We start from the raw sequence: 14,436 nt of genomic DNA on the forward strand, positions 1-14,436 counted from the left end.
CAATGAGCAAACAATCTCGTGATCAATGTGAACATCACTCAGGGCTTCTCCCATCCTTTCTGCAGGGGAAGGCCATCTGTCTGCCCGGCACATCTGGAGTAAAGAATGACGAGGAGAGCAGGAATGATAATCCCCTCACATCCTCAGTCAGTGGCGACCTCAAGACGCAGGGCTCCCCACTCTGAAATTCTCCATGCTAACAAGGGAGCTAGGATAGCTGAAATCCAGATAATCCCTGATTTCACTTCAGCTGTCTGTGTCAACCTCCTCAAAACTGGACTTTCCTCTCCTTGCCAGCACTTGCTAACAAGGCACAAAAGAATAAATGCTTCAAGTTGCACGCAGCTCCTTTCCCATCAAGGTGCAGACAGCAGCAAGTGTGGGGGAGGGAAGCCCCATGATCCCAAACTGGGTTATCTGACCCGCTGTGGTCTAGTTAACTGGAGTCTTCCTGCACCTGTTCTATAGCAGAGGAGAAAAGCCCAGGTCTTCAGACTGGTTCCCAGAGGGTGACTGTGTGTGTACATGTGTGTGCAGCATGTGCCTATGTTTGCACACACAGGCCTGGGGTGAAAGTATGGAATGAGGGGAAGCCTGAGGACAGAGAAGGCTAGCCAGGATCCTGGTCAGCTGTAAGCCCCAACATCATTGGGGAGCCTTCCGAGACCATCTGGTCTTTCTGAGTGTGACTTTCAGAACCAGGTTTAAAAGGGCACAGCCGTCCCTGCTCTCTGTGCCGAGCCCCGACAGCAGCTGCTGGGCACATTGCTGTGGTTCAACTCATTTGTGATTTCTGTTCCAAGAGCACGCAAATTCTTTATGGAGAGTGTGCAAGCGGCATTAGGATAAACCCCAGGGCCCTGCCCACTCCTGTGGGAATTAGCTACAAATTCCATGCCAGGCCTGAGTCCTTTGAGCAAAAGTGGCTGGTTCTCTCCAAAGTTCTCCCTTCAGTTCTCACCGCTCACGGAAAGAACTAAAGCAAGCAGTGAGCCAAAAGAGGCGTCTCCACTTGTGTGTGCTGACGTTCATGCAGGCCCGGTTTTCTGGCATCTCTCTTTTCCTTGACTTGTACAAATATAACAACTAACATGTACAGAGTGCTTGCCATGTGGCAAGCCACAGTACCTCATTTAATATGCACTGTAACCCTAGGAATGGGACTGTTATGCCTGTTTCCAGAAAAAGAAAACTCAGGTTTTAAAGGGTATCTTGTCCAGAGGTAGAATTTGAACTCTGTTTGTTCTAAGTAACTCTGAATTCCACATTTTTTCAAGCTGTTCACATCAAGCTTATGTGCTGAGGTCCACTTCGTGCTCTCCTCACAGCAAAAATCCAAAGGAAAGACTCCTTTTCCCGAAGTCATATGTCTTTAACATGACAACCATACCCAGAAGCTCCATGAACTCAAGGAATGCAAAGATTAGGAGTCTTTTGTGCTCAAGTCCTGCAGATTGCTGGGAATGTGATCAGAGTATGAGAAGAGATCTGAGAGATGAGGACAATCATAACCAAGGAAGTGAAACCGCAGAATGGCCAGGGATGAGCCACAGGGCTAAGCTAGGAAGACACTGTGTTAGCCCAGTGCATTGCATGGGCCAAATCACAGAACTGAGATGGTCTTCATTTGTAAAGATTTTTGTAAAACAAAACTGCCTTCGCTTGATTTTTCTGGCTTCACCAGCAATTCCAAGTCACCAGATCGTAAATATGGCTACATGCTGTTTTCAGGGACCTAGGATATTCTAACTCTGTAAGAACAACATGTGTCCTGTGGAATGTCAAAGTCAGGAGGGACTCAGCAACCAATAACCTGAATTCTACAAGTGAGAAGACAGAGAGGCCTGAGGAAGGCCTGTGATTGGCCCAATGCCGTAGAGACTCTGAACAGGAGCCATAGCTATAGATAAAGACTGTACCATCGCTCAGGAAACACAGTAAAGATGCACCAAAATAAAAGCAAAGTGGAGGTTCCACACAGTAGCTCTGGAAGACAGAGGGGGCTAGACAGGAGTGCTGACTTCCCACACCAAACCTTAGCAGAGCTACCTCAGAAAATAAAGAATGGATGGGGAGCCGTAGGAATGGCCGGCAAAGACAGTGGGGACAAACCTAGGCTCTGCCCTGCTAATGATTGCATCTTCTTAGGGCTCAGGCACCTTCTTAGTAGCCTTCATTCAGCCACATTCACTGCAGACTTGAAGGGGGCAGGGCAGTGAGTGAGCAAAACAGGCTGCTCAGTGAGATGGAACGCAGCCCTTTGTACGGGGACACTAGATGCGGTGGGTAATTTCTTAATTCTCATCGTAATGCGGTTCACGGGAAACTCTTGGAATGTCTTTATCCATCACAGATGGTTTGGGAAGATGATAAATTAATATTGTTATCAATGGTGACATGGCTGAAATGGTTAAATAGCAACGTCTTTGCAGGCTCTAAAAAGAAAGAGCCTCCAAAGTCCATAAAGAAGACAAATGGTAAACAAAACCTCCAATCTTTTGACAGATTCCAGGACGAGCATCATTCACAAACCATTCTGTGGAGAAAGGGGAGAAATTCATCTCATCTGACTTTGTATAGGACAAGAGCCCACACCATAATGAGGCCATCCTAGTGCTGTGAAATTGCACTGAATAGCTGGAGAGTGCAGCGGCTGTTCCCTGGGCATGTTTATTACAGCCCTTTGTATGCACCAACCCTGCCAGCTCCAGTTTGCTTATAAACTAGGGGAGGGGAGAAAGAACCCAACAAATTTGTTGCTATGAAACTTCCCAAATGGGGAGGCTCCATAATAACATTTGGAATCAAATGCCCTTACTCCAAGCTGTTCTTGTCTGGGTCCACCCCTGCTCTACATTGAACAAGGTCCTGAGTCAGCCAATCACCAGAGTGTATGGGTGGCCTGGGGCCCCTCCCAGGACCTGAGAAGTCAAGGAATAAAGAGAGCCCTAGGACCATTCCCAAGCCAACTTAGGCATCCAAGAGCCAGTGGTCCCAATTCCTCTATGAAAACTGTCTGAAACAATGCGTAACAGTGCAGTCTTCACCTGAAGGTCATTGAGGGGGTTTCCTGAGATCAATCTCAGGAACTGGGGCTAGGGCCAAAGTTACATATATAAGATTGAAAGCCTCTGAGAACAAACTGTCAAAGCTCTGTTGGCACAATGATGGAGCCAACAAGCTTCTATGAAAGAAAGCATTGCCTAAACCGTATAGCTCCCCAAGATAAGACAGAAAGCTTCTGTGGTCATGGTGGTGGTGATCAGGAGACTCCTGTGTGAAGATCTCAGGGGTATACATTCCCCTAACCAGCCTCTGAACATCTCCTAAAACTGCTTCCCACCAAGATCTTAGAGGTTATTTTGGTAAGAAGTGTGTCCCTTAAAGTGCCCACCTCAACTAAAGAAGTGACATTAGGGCTGGGAAGGTGGCTCAGTGGTAGAGCACTTGCCTTGCATGCATGAGGCCCTGGGTTCAATTCCTCAGCACCACATAAGAAAAAAGCCGGAAGTGGCACTGTGGCTCAAGTGGTAGAGCGCTAGCCTTGAGCTGAAGAGCTGAGGGACAGCGCCCAGGCCCAGAGTTCAGGCCCCACGACTGGACCAAAACAAACAATCAAAAAAAGAAGTGACATTAGTTAAGGGAAGAGCAAAGGGGAAAGATTTGGAAGCTTCAAGTGGTATCTTTCTTCACCAATCAGATGGCTGGACCTTTCATATGGGGAGGGGTGTGGGGGGGGGTGGGAGTGCGTGTGTGTGTGTGTGTGTGTGTGTGTGTGTGTGTGTGTGTGTGTGTGTGTGTGTGTGTGTGTGTGTGTGTGTGTGTGTGTGTGTGTGTGTGTGTGTGTGTGTGTGTGTGTGTGTGTGTGTGTGTGTGTGTGTGTGTGTGTGTGTGTATCCTCAGGGTCTAGGTGCTGTCCTTATCCTTTTGTGCTTAAGGTTAGCACTCTACCACTTGAACCACAGCTCCACTTCCAGTTTTGGTAGTCAACTGAAGATAAGAGTCTCAGGGACATTTCCTGCCCAAGTTGCCTCTGAACCACAATCCTCAGATCTCAGCCTCCCGAGTAGCTAGGATTATTGTACAGGTATGAGACACCAGTTAGATTTTGGTTCCTTACTAGAACAGATCTTTTCTCACCAATCATGAAGTAGGCTATGTTTTCCCTCACCAATCAGGAAACAGTATCATTAAAACATTGGTCTTTCCCCATCAATCAGGTGGCAGGTTCCTTGAAACAGTCTTCTCTAATTAAAAGACATCCTTTCCTGCAATAATTCCCAAGTAGGTCATGATTGTGCCTCCTTGGGCAGAATCCATCTTTAGATTTTTCTCTCCCCAAGTTCTTTTCTCAGAATTCCCACCAAGGCTGGGGACAGCTGCTGCTCAGGACTGGTCCTAGCATTTGATATCATAGAAGAGGAATGCCCTCTCATCTACCCAAATCTGTCCCCTCTAGAAACGAACAAAGGAAGCGGAGCAATTCTCTTCCAATAGCAGGAAGTGATAGGGCAGGAAATAACCAGCGTCCTTCCATGTACAGCCCAGATCTTCTTACCCACAGGCAGAGGACTGCCCACCTGAGTGACTGCTGTGGATTCAAACTTCTTGGCCAAATCCCCAAGAAATGTATGTGTAAGCCAGCTGTTTACAAGACCCCTGGCCTCCATTTCTTCTGTAAAAGAAGAACAACAAACACTTTGGGCAGCAAGCAAAGGAGTTGGACACCTTCCAACTATGTTCTCTGAAAACCCAAAGGAGTCCCTCTGGTCTTACCCTGCTTAAATGTTCCTGACAATGCAGATCTTTCTCGGGTCCCTTTGCTTGGGCCTCCTTCCCATTCTGAAGTCTCCTAGGGGATTCCTCACCTAGAACAGTTGACTTTCAAATCAAAAACGCTTCCAAATTAGGAAACCTTTATGCTCAAATTTTTCTTGCCAACCACCAGAGGCAATGATAAGGAGGAAGAATCAGATTACTCCTTGGGACCCCCTAACCTGGCGAAGTTTTTGATGGCTGTTGTTTGTTGTTGATTTTTGGAAGTGTTCTGCACAAGCCCAGCCAGCCAGGCCCTCATGCTCAGGGTTGAAGCTCTGTTGTCAGTCTTTTGAAATCCTTCCTCGTTTCTGGACAAAAAACTCCATATTTTCATTTTGTACTGGGCCCAGAAACTGATGTCGTCAGTCAGGCACTTAAGTGCCCAACATCTGGTGGATTTCCTGTTATGAAGACGATCCTTCTGCTTCATTCAAAAGCTGAGCAGTGGGGCCCAATGGAGTGGCTATAATCCCAGCTACTTGGGAGGCAGAGATTGGGGAAGATCACAGGGCACTTCAGGCAAAAAATTAGTGAAGACTCTATCTCCCAAAAAAAAAAAAAAAAAAAAAAAAGCCAGTCATGGTGGTTCATATCCACAACCCCCCAGCTATAACAAAGTAGGATTAGAATATAAGAGTAGCCCTAAGCAAAAGCTGAAGACCCCATCTGAAAAACATCTGAAGTAACACACACACACACACACACACACACACACACACACACACAAAGAGGCTGAACAGTGGCTGGAAAGGTAGATTTCTTTACTTGGACCTAGTTCTGCCATAACTTGAGAAACCCATATTAGGACCCCATATATGCTGAGATCCCCCTGTAGGAGCACTCCAAGGTAAACATCTTGAGTAGCCATACATAAGCAAGCCCTAGTCTATCTATGGGTCCCAACCTTTGAAGGAGGAAAGCCCTGGATCCTGGAGTTCCCACCATCACTCAAGTCCCTAGTAGTTCATCAGCTCCTCTGAGTCATTTGACCATTGCTTCATTTTTGTTGGTGGGAGAAAAACAAACAGCAAGAAAAGTTAAAACATTAGTCTTTGCTTCAGTGAACAAAGATAGAGTCTCTGGTCTCCTTTTCTTTCTTTCCCCCCCCCCCTTTCTTTTTGTCCTGAAAAGCAAAGCTATTTGCAGATGGATTAAATGTTCCTTCTGAGACTCTGATCCTGAAACTGCCAACCTCATTCTGACTGTGTGTGTGTGTGTGTGTGTGTGTGTGTGTGTGTGTGTGTGTGTGTGTGTGTGTGTGTGTGTGTGTGTGTGTGTGTGTGTGTGTGTGTATGTGTGTGTCTGGGGGAGAGAGAGAGAGAGATGGGGGTGGGGATGGGGATGGGGTACACACATCCAAAGAAGTACGTCTATGTGGGGTTTGGGAAAAGAGGGTCCTTTGTCCCAATGGTAAGCCTTGTTAGCATGACTGGAGTCCCTGTGGTATGCAGCACACCTGTGCAGAGAAGCCAAGGAGGGGGAGCAGAATGGGAGGTGTTGTGGGCCCGGCCTTCACCCTCACAGGAGATCACACCTTCTCCTTTCTTCTCCTTTGAGCCATGTCTCCATCGCCCCTTTGTTTTGGCTTACACCTCCACATACCAAGGAGGCTGTGCATGCGCATACTTGCGCATGTTCAAAGACCTCTCAGTCTGTGCTGCTCTGTATAGGAACTAGGAAAAAAGCACAAAAGGAGAGGAGAGGAAAGCCTCCCCCGTGTCCCTAACAGCCTACCTTTGCAGGCCTTGCGGTGAGTAATGGGCTTGCCCATGTCCCGGTAGAAGCCCTCCTTGCAGTAGTGGCAGTGGCGGCCAGCAGTGTTGTGACGGCAGTTGAGGCAGACACCCCCGCTCTTGCGCCCCGATAGCTTATACAGCTCCATGTTGAAGCGGCAGCGTCGGGCATGCAGGTTACAGTTGCAGGCTGCAGGGAAGACAGGGCAGGGAGACCATCAGCACAGGGTACAGGGAGGGCAGGCATTCTGGGGGCCAAGTCAGTCTGTCCCCCTCACCCCAGGACTTTTTTTTCTTGGCTCCCCTGTTTGTACTCATAAACACTGATTGATATCTTCACGGTGCCATGGCTGGAGGTCCCCAAATTCTTGTATAACAGTCCTAACCCTCCCACCATCCCATCATTAGTCAGAAAGGTCTTTAATGAGGTGACATCGTTAAAATGGATCCTAAGGTTGGGTCTGCCTTCAAGGCATCTGTCTGCACAGGAGAAAATGTGGGCACAGGGAGGCTCCGTGACAGTGTACACACACACAGGGAAGACCTGCTGAGAGGCGGTCATCCATGAGCACGGACAGAGGCCACAGGAGAAGCTAGCCCTGTTGACGCCGTGATCTTGAACTTCTAATTGAAATAAACATTACTACCATCACACTCCTCGTCCGCCCCCCCCCCCCCCGCCCGGCCCATCATACACACACTGGGGCAGCCTCATGGCTACTTCCAAGGCCTTTGCTTCCACCCTTACACACTCTAGTTTCCTGGAGTCACATATACCAACCTGCACCTTCCTTGCTCCCTTTCTCATGCCACTGCCCCTTCTCCTTCCCACTACCAACCTGGATGCCTTCCTTTCTCCTAAAGGTCTACAGTCCTGGTCTCTGGACCAACAACTTTGTTCCTTCTGGCTTTTCTTCCTGCCAGGCCCACTTCCCAATGCCTATTACCTGCCTACACGTGTGGTTTTCCCAGCTCACCATGACGCTCTCGGGTGGCTTTCCTGTGCCCCTCTCCAACTCTGTGCTCCCAACCCACCAATCCCTATTTCCAGCTGCAAGTCTGTAGCCTCCTCTTGGCTCCAGAGGTGCCCTCTCTCCACCATTAAGCCTCCAATCACCCACCCAACACAGTCATCCCCTGTATCTGCCAGTTCCTTATCCTCAGATTCAATCAACCATGGATCTACAATATTCAGAAAAGAAAAGAAAAAACAAAACAAAATGTAATCTACTGCAATGCTTTTTTTTTGGGGGGGGGGATCAGTTGTGGGGCTTGAACTCAGAGCCTAGGCACCATCCCTGAGCTTTTTTGCTCAAGGCTAGAGCTCTACCACTTTGAGCCATAGTGCCTTTTTTTTTTGGAGATAAGGGTTTCACAGACTTTCCTGCCCCGGGTGGCTTCAAACCATTACAGGCATGAGCCACCAGTGCCCAGCTCTGAAATACTTTTTCCCCCTTCTTATTATTCCCTAAATAATATAAAACTATTAACACAGCACTTGCCGTAGGCATTATAAGGAACCTAGAATGTAGGTTACTTGCAAATACTATGCTGTTTTATGGAGGAACTTGAGCATCCATGGATTTGGGAATTTATAGGAATCCTGGAACCAATTCTTTCTAGATAGAGCCAACTGTAAGCAGAGCTGAATTTCTAAGGACCAATCTGAATGACCATGCGGATAAAGCTGAAATTATCCGGCATGGCCTTGGGACTCTAAGGAAGATACACCTGGTCCAACCTCAGCTCTGTTTTCCCATTACTCCCTCCTGCTACAGTTGTTCCAAACTCTGGGAAGTTTCAAGAGCCTGCCAAGCCTGTGGCTCCCACTTGCCCCATCCATTGCCTGCATGTGCTGGTCAGTCCTTCCATAGACATCCTTTCTCCATCTGGCTGCATCCTTCCCATGCTCCCAGTATCTTAGTTTCAGGGTCCTTTCGAGGTCTACTTCCCCCATCCCCTGGATGGCTGAATGACCCCACACAGCTCTCTCTACTTCTTCTATGATCTCTTGCCAACCTGCCCTCTTTGGGCTGTTTGTGTGTTCGAAACTACATTTCATGGAATCTCAAAATAAATGTCACGTACTTGAAAAACAGATGCAGAAAGAGAAAAGGCATACTCCTCTTTACACCAGCCAATGTGTACTCAGGGCTTTTCCTTGCAGACTTCCTTAGCCTGTGTTCAGCACTGGCATGATTTCTTTCCTAAAAACATGGATTATACCTGTCTACCTTCAGTTTTGTAGGCTGTTATTTTTCAGAATTTTCGTGTTAAATATCATTTGCTATATAGATGTCATATATGTGGTAAATATAGATTATGTATCATATAATATATATGCAAAATAAATATTTAAAAATATTTTTTAAAAAGCTTGGATTTTTTGCTCAAGGCTGGCATTCTACCACTGAACAACACTCAATTCCAAGTTTTCACTGGTTAGAGAGAAGAGTGAGTCTCTCAGCTCTGTCTGCCTTAGAATTAGAATCTTCAGATCTTAGCCTCCTGAGTTGGTAGGATTACAGGCACTAAACCACCAGTGCCTAGCTGGTCACAATTTTTTTTTTTTTTTTTTTTTTTTTTTTTTTTTTTTGTCGGTCGTGGGGCTTGAACTCTGGGCCTGGGCGCTGTCCCTCAGCTCTTCAGCTCAAGGCGAGTGCTCTACCACTTGAGCTACAGCGCCACTTCCGGTTTTCTGGTGGTTTATTGGAGATAGGAGTCTCACAGTCTCTCCTGCCCCGGCTGGCTTTGAACCGCGATCCTCAGATCTCAGCCTCCTGAGTAGCTAGGATTACAGGCGTGAGCCACCAGCGCCCGGCTCACAATTACTTTTAAACCTGGTACTGTATGGTATAAGTGTAATTCAAGCTCCAAGGTGCTCGCAATCTGAGGTAGGTGCATTTAACAGTAGTCCACTCCCCCAGTGATGGATCACCCAGTAAGTTCCTAGTTTGTCACAGTTAGAAGCAACAAGATAATTGTGACCACCACAGACTTAATGGTAATCCTTTCAGACACACCTTTGAACACATAACATACCCTAGTCTGATTTACAAAAGTAAAGTCCATTCCTCAAGGCAAAATTCTAGGTCACATTTTGATTTACTGTATGTGTTTTTGTTTGGTGATGCAAATCGCCAAGTTGCCAAGTAGCCCAGAGAAAGGCTGAACTGGCTTCCCCTCCCACCAGCAGGAAGCGACAGCTCTTATTTCACCCCACCCTTGAAAAGAATAACAATACACATTTGGTATCAGCATTCTTTTTCTTTTTAAAAAAAAAATCTTTGCCAATTTGTCTGGCTGAAAAAAAAAAACAGCACATGATTTTAATTTGCATGTCTTTGATTACTTAGGAGACTGGGCATTTCTCCACGTGTCTATTTCTATTTCTGTGCATTGCCTGTTCATGCCATTTGCCCAGTATTTTTTTTTTCATATAAGGTAGGATTTTGTCTGTTTTCTAGCATTTGTCTCTGATTGGCTAGAAAAAATATTTGCCTTTCCTACCACAAAGTGTTACAAATATTTGTACTAGTTTCTTATATGCTATTTTTATGCATGATTTTTAAAAATTTAAATCATTTTTTTCTTTCTGATGCTGTGTGTGTGTGTGTGTGTGTGTGTGTGTGTGTGTGTGTGTGTGTGTGTAAGAGGGCTTAAATTCAGGGCCTCTGCTCTGCCTTTTGCTCAAGGCTGGTACTCTACAACTTGAGCCACACCTCCATTTCCTGGGGGGGGGGGGTTGGCAATTAACTAGAGATAACATGGACTTTCATGCCTGGGCTGACTTCAAACTGGGATCCTCATATATCAGCCTCCTAGCTAGGAACACAAGCATGAGTCACTAGCGGCTGACATATGTTTCTTTCTATGTTCTTCCTAGAGTCAAACCCCAAATCTCTCATTAGTACTCACTGACAAGTAAAAATGCAGGAGGGCTTTAGAGGAGAGGCTATAACAGCTCACACCCTGAAGTCTGGAAACCAGATTAGATCAGAGGATAACCCCAACTCCTAAGAGCCTTACTAAGTGTCCTCAGCAAGTATCTCCAAGTACTGAACTCAGCCAGGCACAAAGAAAAGCAGCTACAGCCCCATCCTGCCCTCTGCATAACGCCTGTTGCCCTTAACTACATCCTCAATGTCTCTCTGGACTCGCTCAGCCAAACAAGGAGTATAGAGGAACTGCTCAAGAGACATAAAGTGACCAGCCAGCCCAGGACCAAGGAGCTGGTAAGTGAAGGACTATAATCTTCCAGCAACCCCTGTCCCAGGAAAGGATCTACGCATCACTGTAAGTAATAAATGGGCCCCTGAACCAAGATCTAATCCACAAGCACAGAACTCTCAGGCCCTGGCACACCTGTCTAGGGCTAAGACTCTGGAAGGATCAGTGGAGTCTTATTTCTTCCAAGCCTCCTTTGTATCAGGAAACGTTTCCTAGTAGCATCTTTCAGTCCTTGGAGACAGATGCTTATCCAGTGTCCTATATAAAGGAAGATTCAGCCCTAATGAAACCCCCAGCTGGCCTCTGGGCCCCTCCTGGGAGAGAGGCCCCTCTCTTCCCCACCCAAAGGGGAAGCTGGGGCTGGAATGTCTTTTCCATACACACCTCATGCCAACAAAAGGTTCTCCCCAAACAAGTGGTCACACAAAAGAAAACTCAGAGGCCAACATCAAAAAGCAGGGCTCTTCTCCCTCCCCCAGCTTCTCAGAGCTGTCAGGGGACATCAAGTGACAATTGCCCATGATCAGACTTCTGCAAAGTATTTTACAGCTTGTTTTCTTTTCTCTTTGTTTTATTTTCTTTACACAAATGGAAAAATGCATCAGAGAAAGCAGCTCACATCTGGATCCCCTTGCTCCAAGGCAAGGTGTCACCCAATTCCTGGCCGATCCCCAGCCCCTGCCTCATAGAGACACCTTAATCCTTCATGCTTTCCTGTTTATCTCTTGCTTCTCTCAAAGGCAAAAATATTGGGTATTAGTTTCATTATCAGATTTCAAGGCGGGAAGAAAAGGGCAGCTTTGTGAGAACAGAGGTCAGTAAGGAGGGAGGGGTGGAAGGCCCAGGCGTTCCTGAGGGACTACCATGGCCAGAACAGGAGCCCTGCCCTACCACTGAGGTTCTGCATCTTTCCCAGGAGCCACAGCTTCCCAGAGACCCCAAGCTCTGTGCCAGCTGCAGCTATCATTGGGGGATCACCGAGGGTACACCTCATGTGGCTGATTTCAGAACCCAGCATAAGGCAAGACAGAAACTTGGCGGGGATTGGAGACCAAGAGCCAGCTCTTATCTGTCTCTCCTACCCCGCTCCCCCAATCAAAAGTCCTGTAAGTTCTATTGTAACACATGCAACTTCATAGTTGCCAACATTTCTTTTTTTTTTTTTTTTTTTTTTTGTCGGCCGTGGGGCTTGAACTCTGGGCCTGGGCGCTGTCCCTCAGCTCTTCAGCTCAAGGCAAGCGCTCTACCACTTGAGCCACAGCGCCACTTCTGGTTTTCTGGTGGTTTATTGGAGATAGGAGTCTCACAGTCTCTCCTGCCCGGTCTGGCTTTGAACCGCGATCCTCAAATCTCAGCCTCCTGAGTAGCTAGGATTACAGGCGTGAGCCACCAGCACCCGGCTAGTTGCCAACATTTCTTAAGCACTATCAATCTCTCCCACAAATCTGGACTTGCCCAAACAACCCCAAGGTAAGTCCAGTTCAAGACACACTTACAGTACTCTGCTATAAGCCAGTCCCTGTCTAGGCCATGTAGGAAACAGAAATGGTTGGCAGTTTCAAGTGTCCAAGGGCTCCCACCCTAACAGAAAGAAGGGACAGATAAGCACAAATACCAGCACACAAAAGCTTTCATCAACTGTTGGTTGATGAACTGTTGGTTCAGTGAGGATAGGGACAGTCTATGCTCATATATCCACCAAGACTATAGTAGGCCTGGATATACTTTTCATATATAAAAGATAGAGAACATATAAAAGAGATACTATGAGAAAGACAAAGAGAGGACATTTGAGAGAGGATGGATGGATGGATGGATGGATGGATGGATGGATGGATGGATGGATGGACCAAGTGGATTGTCAGGGTAGTGAGATAATTGGTAAGTGGATAGAGAGATGGACCAAGTGGATGGATGGGATAAGCAGATGAATGAATGGATTGGTTGGATTGGTTGGAGGATGAATGGATAGTACAAACAGATTCAGTGGATGGATGGATGGATGGATGGATGGATGGATGGATGGATGGATGGATGGATGGATGGGTGGGATGAGCAGATGAATGGATGAACAGAAAAGCAGTAGAGTAGGAAGACAGATATGTAGATAGATAGGACAGAGGATTTACTGACACGGTTTAGTCTTTACTGTTGCTTTGAACTATTCTAAATTCATCTTGATGCTTTTAACTTACCGTCTTATGCTTTTAATGTCTGTCCATTCAAACAGACTGAAGTCTTTTAGGGAGAGAAACACACTCTAAGCACCATGGACTCTTCCAAGAGTCTAAATAGAACCCTGTACATAGAGACTGAATTTGTATCCATTGTTTTGTTAATAAACTAACCCCCAGTCTTATTCTAGGCCCAGAAAGACTGGACAGACATTGCTTAGCCACATCCCTGACATGGATTTTTATAGATTCTGGCCCGAATTCCCCAAACTAATTCCAAGTGGCCCAGTGGCTCTGTCAGTGAAGGGCCACCTAGCTGTGGGCCATTCCAGAGACTCTGGCCCTTACTAGGACCCCTCCTCTTCCCTCCTAGCTTATGAGATCAGTCTTCTCTCCCAAGGCAGTCCTTTTGAGCAAGCTGTCCCATGTCCTAATTTTGTTTCTGTTTTGTACTGGGGCTTTAACTCAGGGCCTTGTGCTTCCACTTGAATTTTTCACTCAGGGTTGGTGCACTACTACTTGAGCCATGCCTCTACTTCCTGCTGGTTAAGATAAGAAGAGTCTCATGGGCTCTTCCTGACCAAGCTGGCTTTAAAACATCATTCTCAGATCTCAGCTTCTTGCGCAGCTAGGATTATAGGTAGGAGCCACTTGCACCAGGCTCAAGGTTCTTTGGATCTCAGAGGAGAGAGGAACTCATGAAAAATCTGCAGCCTCTGGCTGTGATCATTGCTGTCAGGAATGACAGGAAAGCCACCTTGCTGGGCCCTTCTGAGGTAAGAAGAAGAAGAGAGGGCCCAAGAAATAAGTCAAAGCACAGCTAAGGTGATCTGCCAGCACTGTTCCATCTGAACCAGCATGAGGAATACTTGGGAAGCCATTTCAATAGATTCTTAACAAGATCTTAGGCAATGTTACCACTGATAGCTGGCATAACCATGTAACCAAAAGGAAAAGAAATCAGAATGGAACCCACCATGTGGAGACCTAGCCCTGCCAGAAGGTAAAGGGGAGAGTTTACAGCAGGGAGTCTATGAAGGGGTAGCACGCAGAGGTCTGGTTTCATATGAGACTTCTCCTTAAACAATTGGTTCAGAGTCATAAAAATATTTGAGAGCTATTTTTAAGAGTTTGAGGTCACTCGTAATTCCTTTTCTTTATGGCTTTGCTACTCTACTTGGTACTCGATTTATTTTAAAATGTGCCTCTTGGTTATAAATTTTAACTATTCCATCCGCCACCGCCGCGCCCCCCCCCCCCCGAATAAGTATCTTCTGGGCCCAGTTTTTTTGGTATCTCCTAAAATGGCCCGGTTAGCAACCACAGCTCCTACACACCTGGCTGCTGTTGGCAACTGAGAATCACTCTAAGCTGGACTCTCAGAAACTTTTCTGAATAAGTGGCTGAGGCAAGATGGTCCTAAGCATTTGAAGGACCTGCAACATTTCTGTGTATCTCCAGATAATCTAGGCCTAAGAGAA

The 14,436-nt window shown here is 46.6% G+C and overlaps 1 protein-coding gene across 2 annotated transcripts in view; it reads right to left on the bottom strand.

The window, feature by feature from the left end:
- The window catches only part of Ntn1 (netrin 1), a 198,713-nt gene that overhangs the window by 58,391 nt on the left and 125,886 nt on the right, over nt 1–14,436 (bottom strand). For both annotated transcript variants that reach the window (XM_070026981.1, XM_070026979.1), the window contains exon 3: nt 6,553–6,741. In XM_070026981.1, coding sequence (XP_069883082.1) covers nt 6,553–6,741 — 189 coding nt within the window. The remainder of the gene's footprint in view (nt 1–6,552; nt 6,742–14,436) is intronic.

The sequence above is a fragment of the Dipodomys merriami genome, unplaced genomic scaffold, assembly GCF_024711535.1.
Source record: "Dipodomys merriami isolate MVZ:Mamm:240054 unplaced genomic scaffold, mDipMer1.0.p SCAF_19, whole genome shotgun sequence".
NCBI classification, from domain to species: domain Eukaryota; kingdom Metazoa; phylum Chordata; class Mammalia; order Rodentia; family Heteromyidae; genus Dipodomys; species Dipodomys merriami.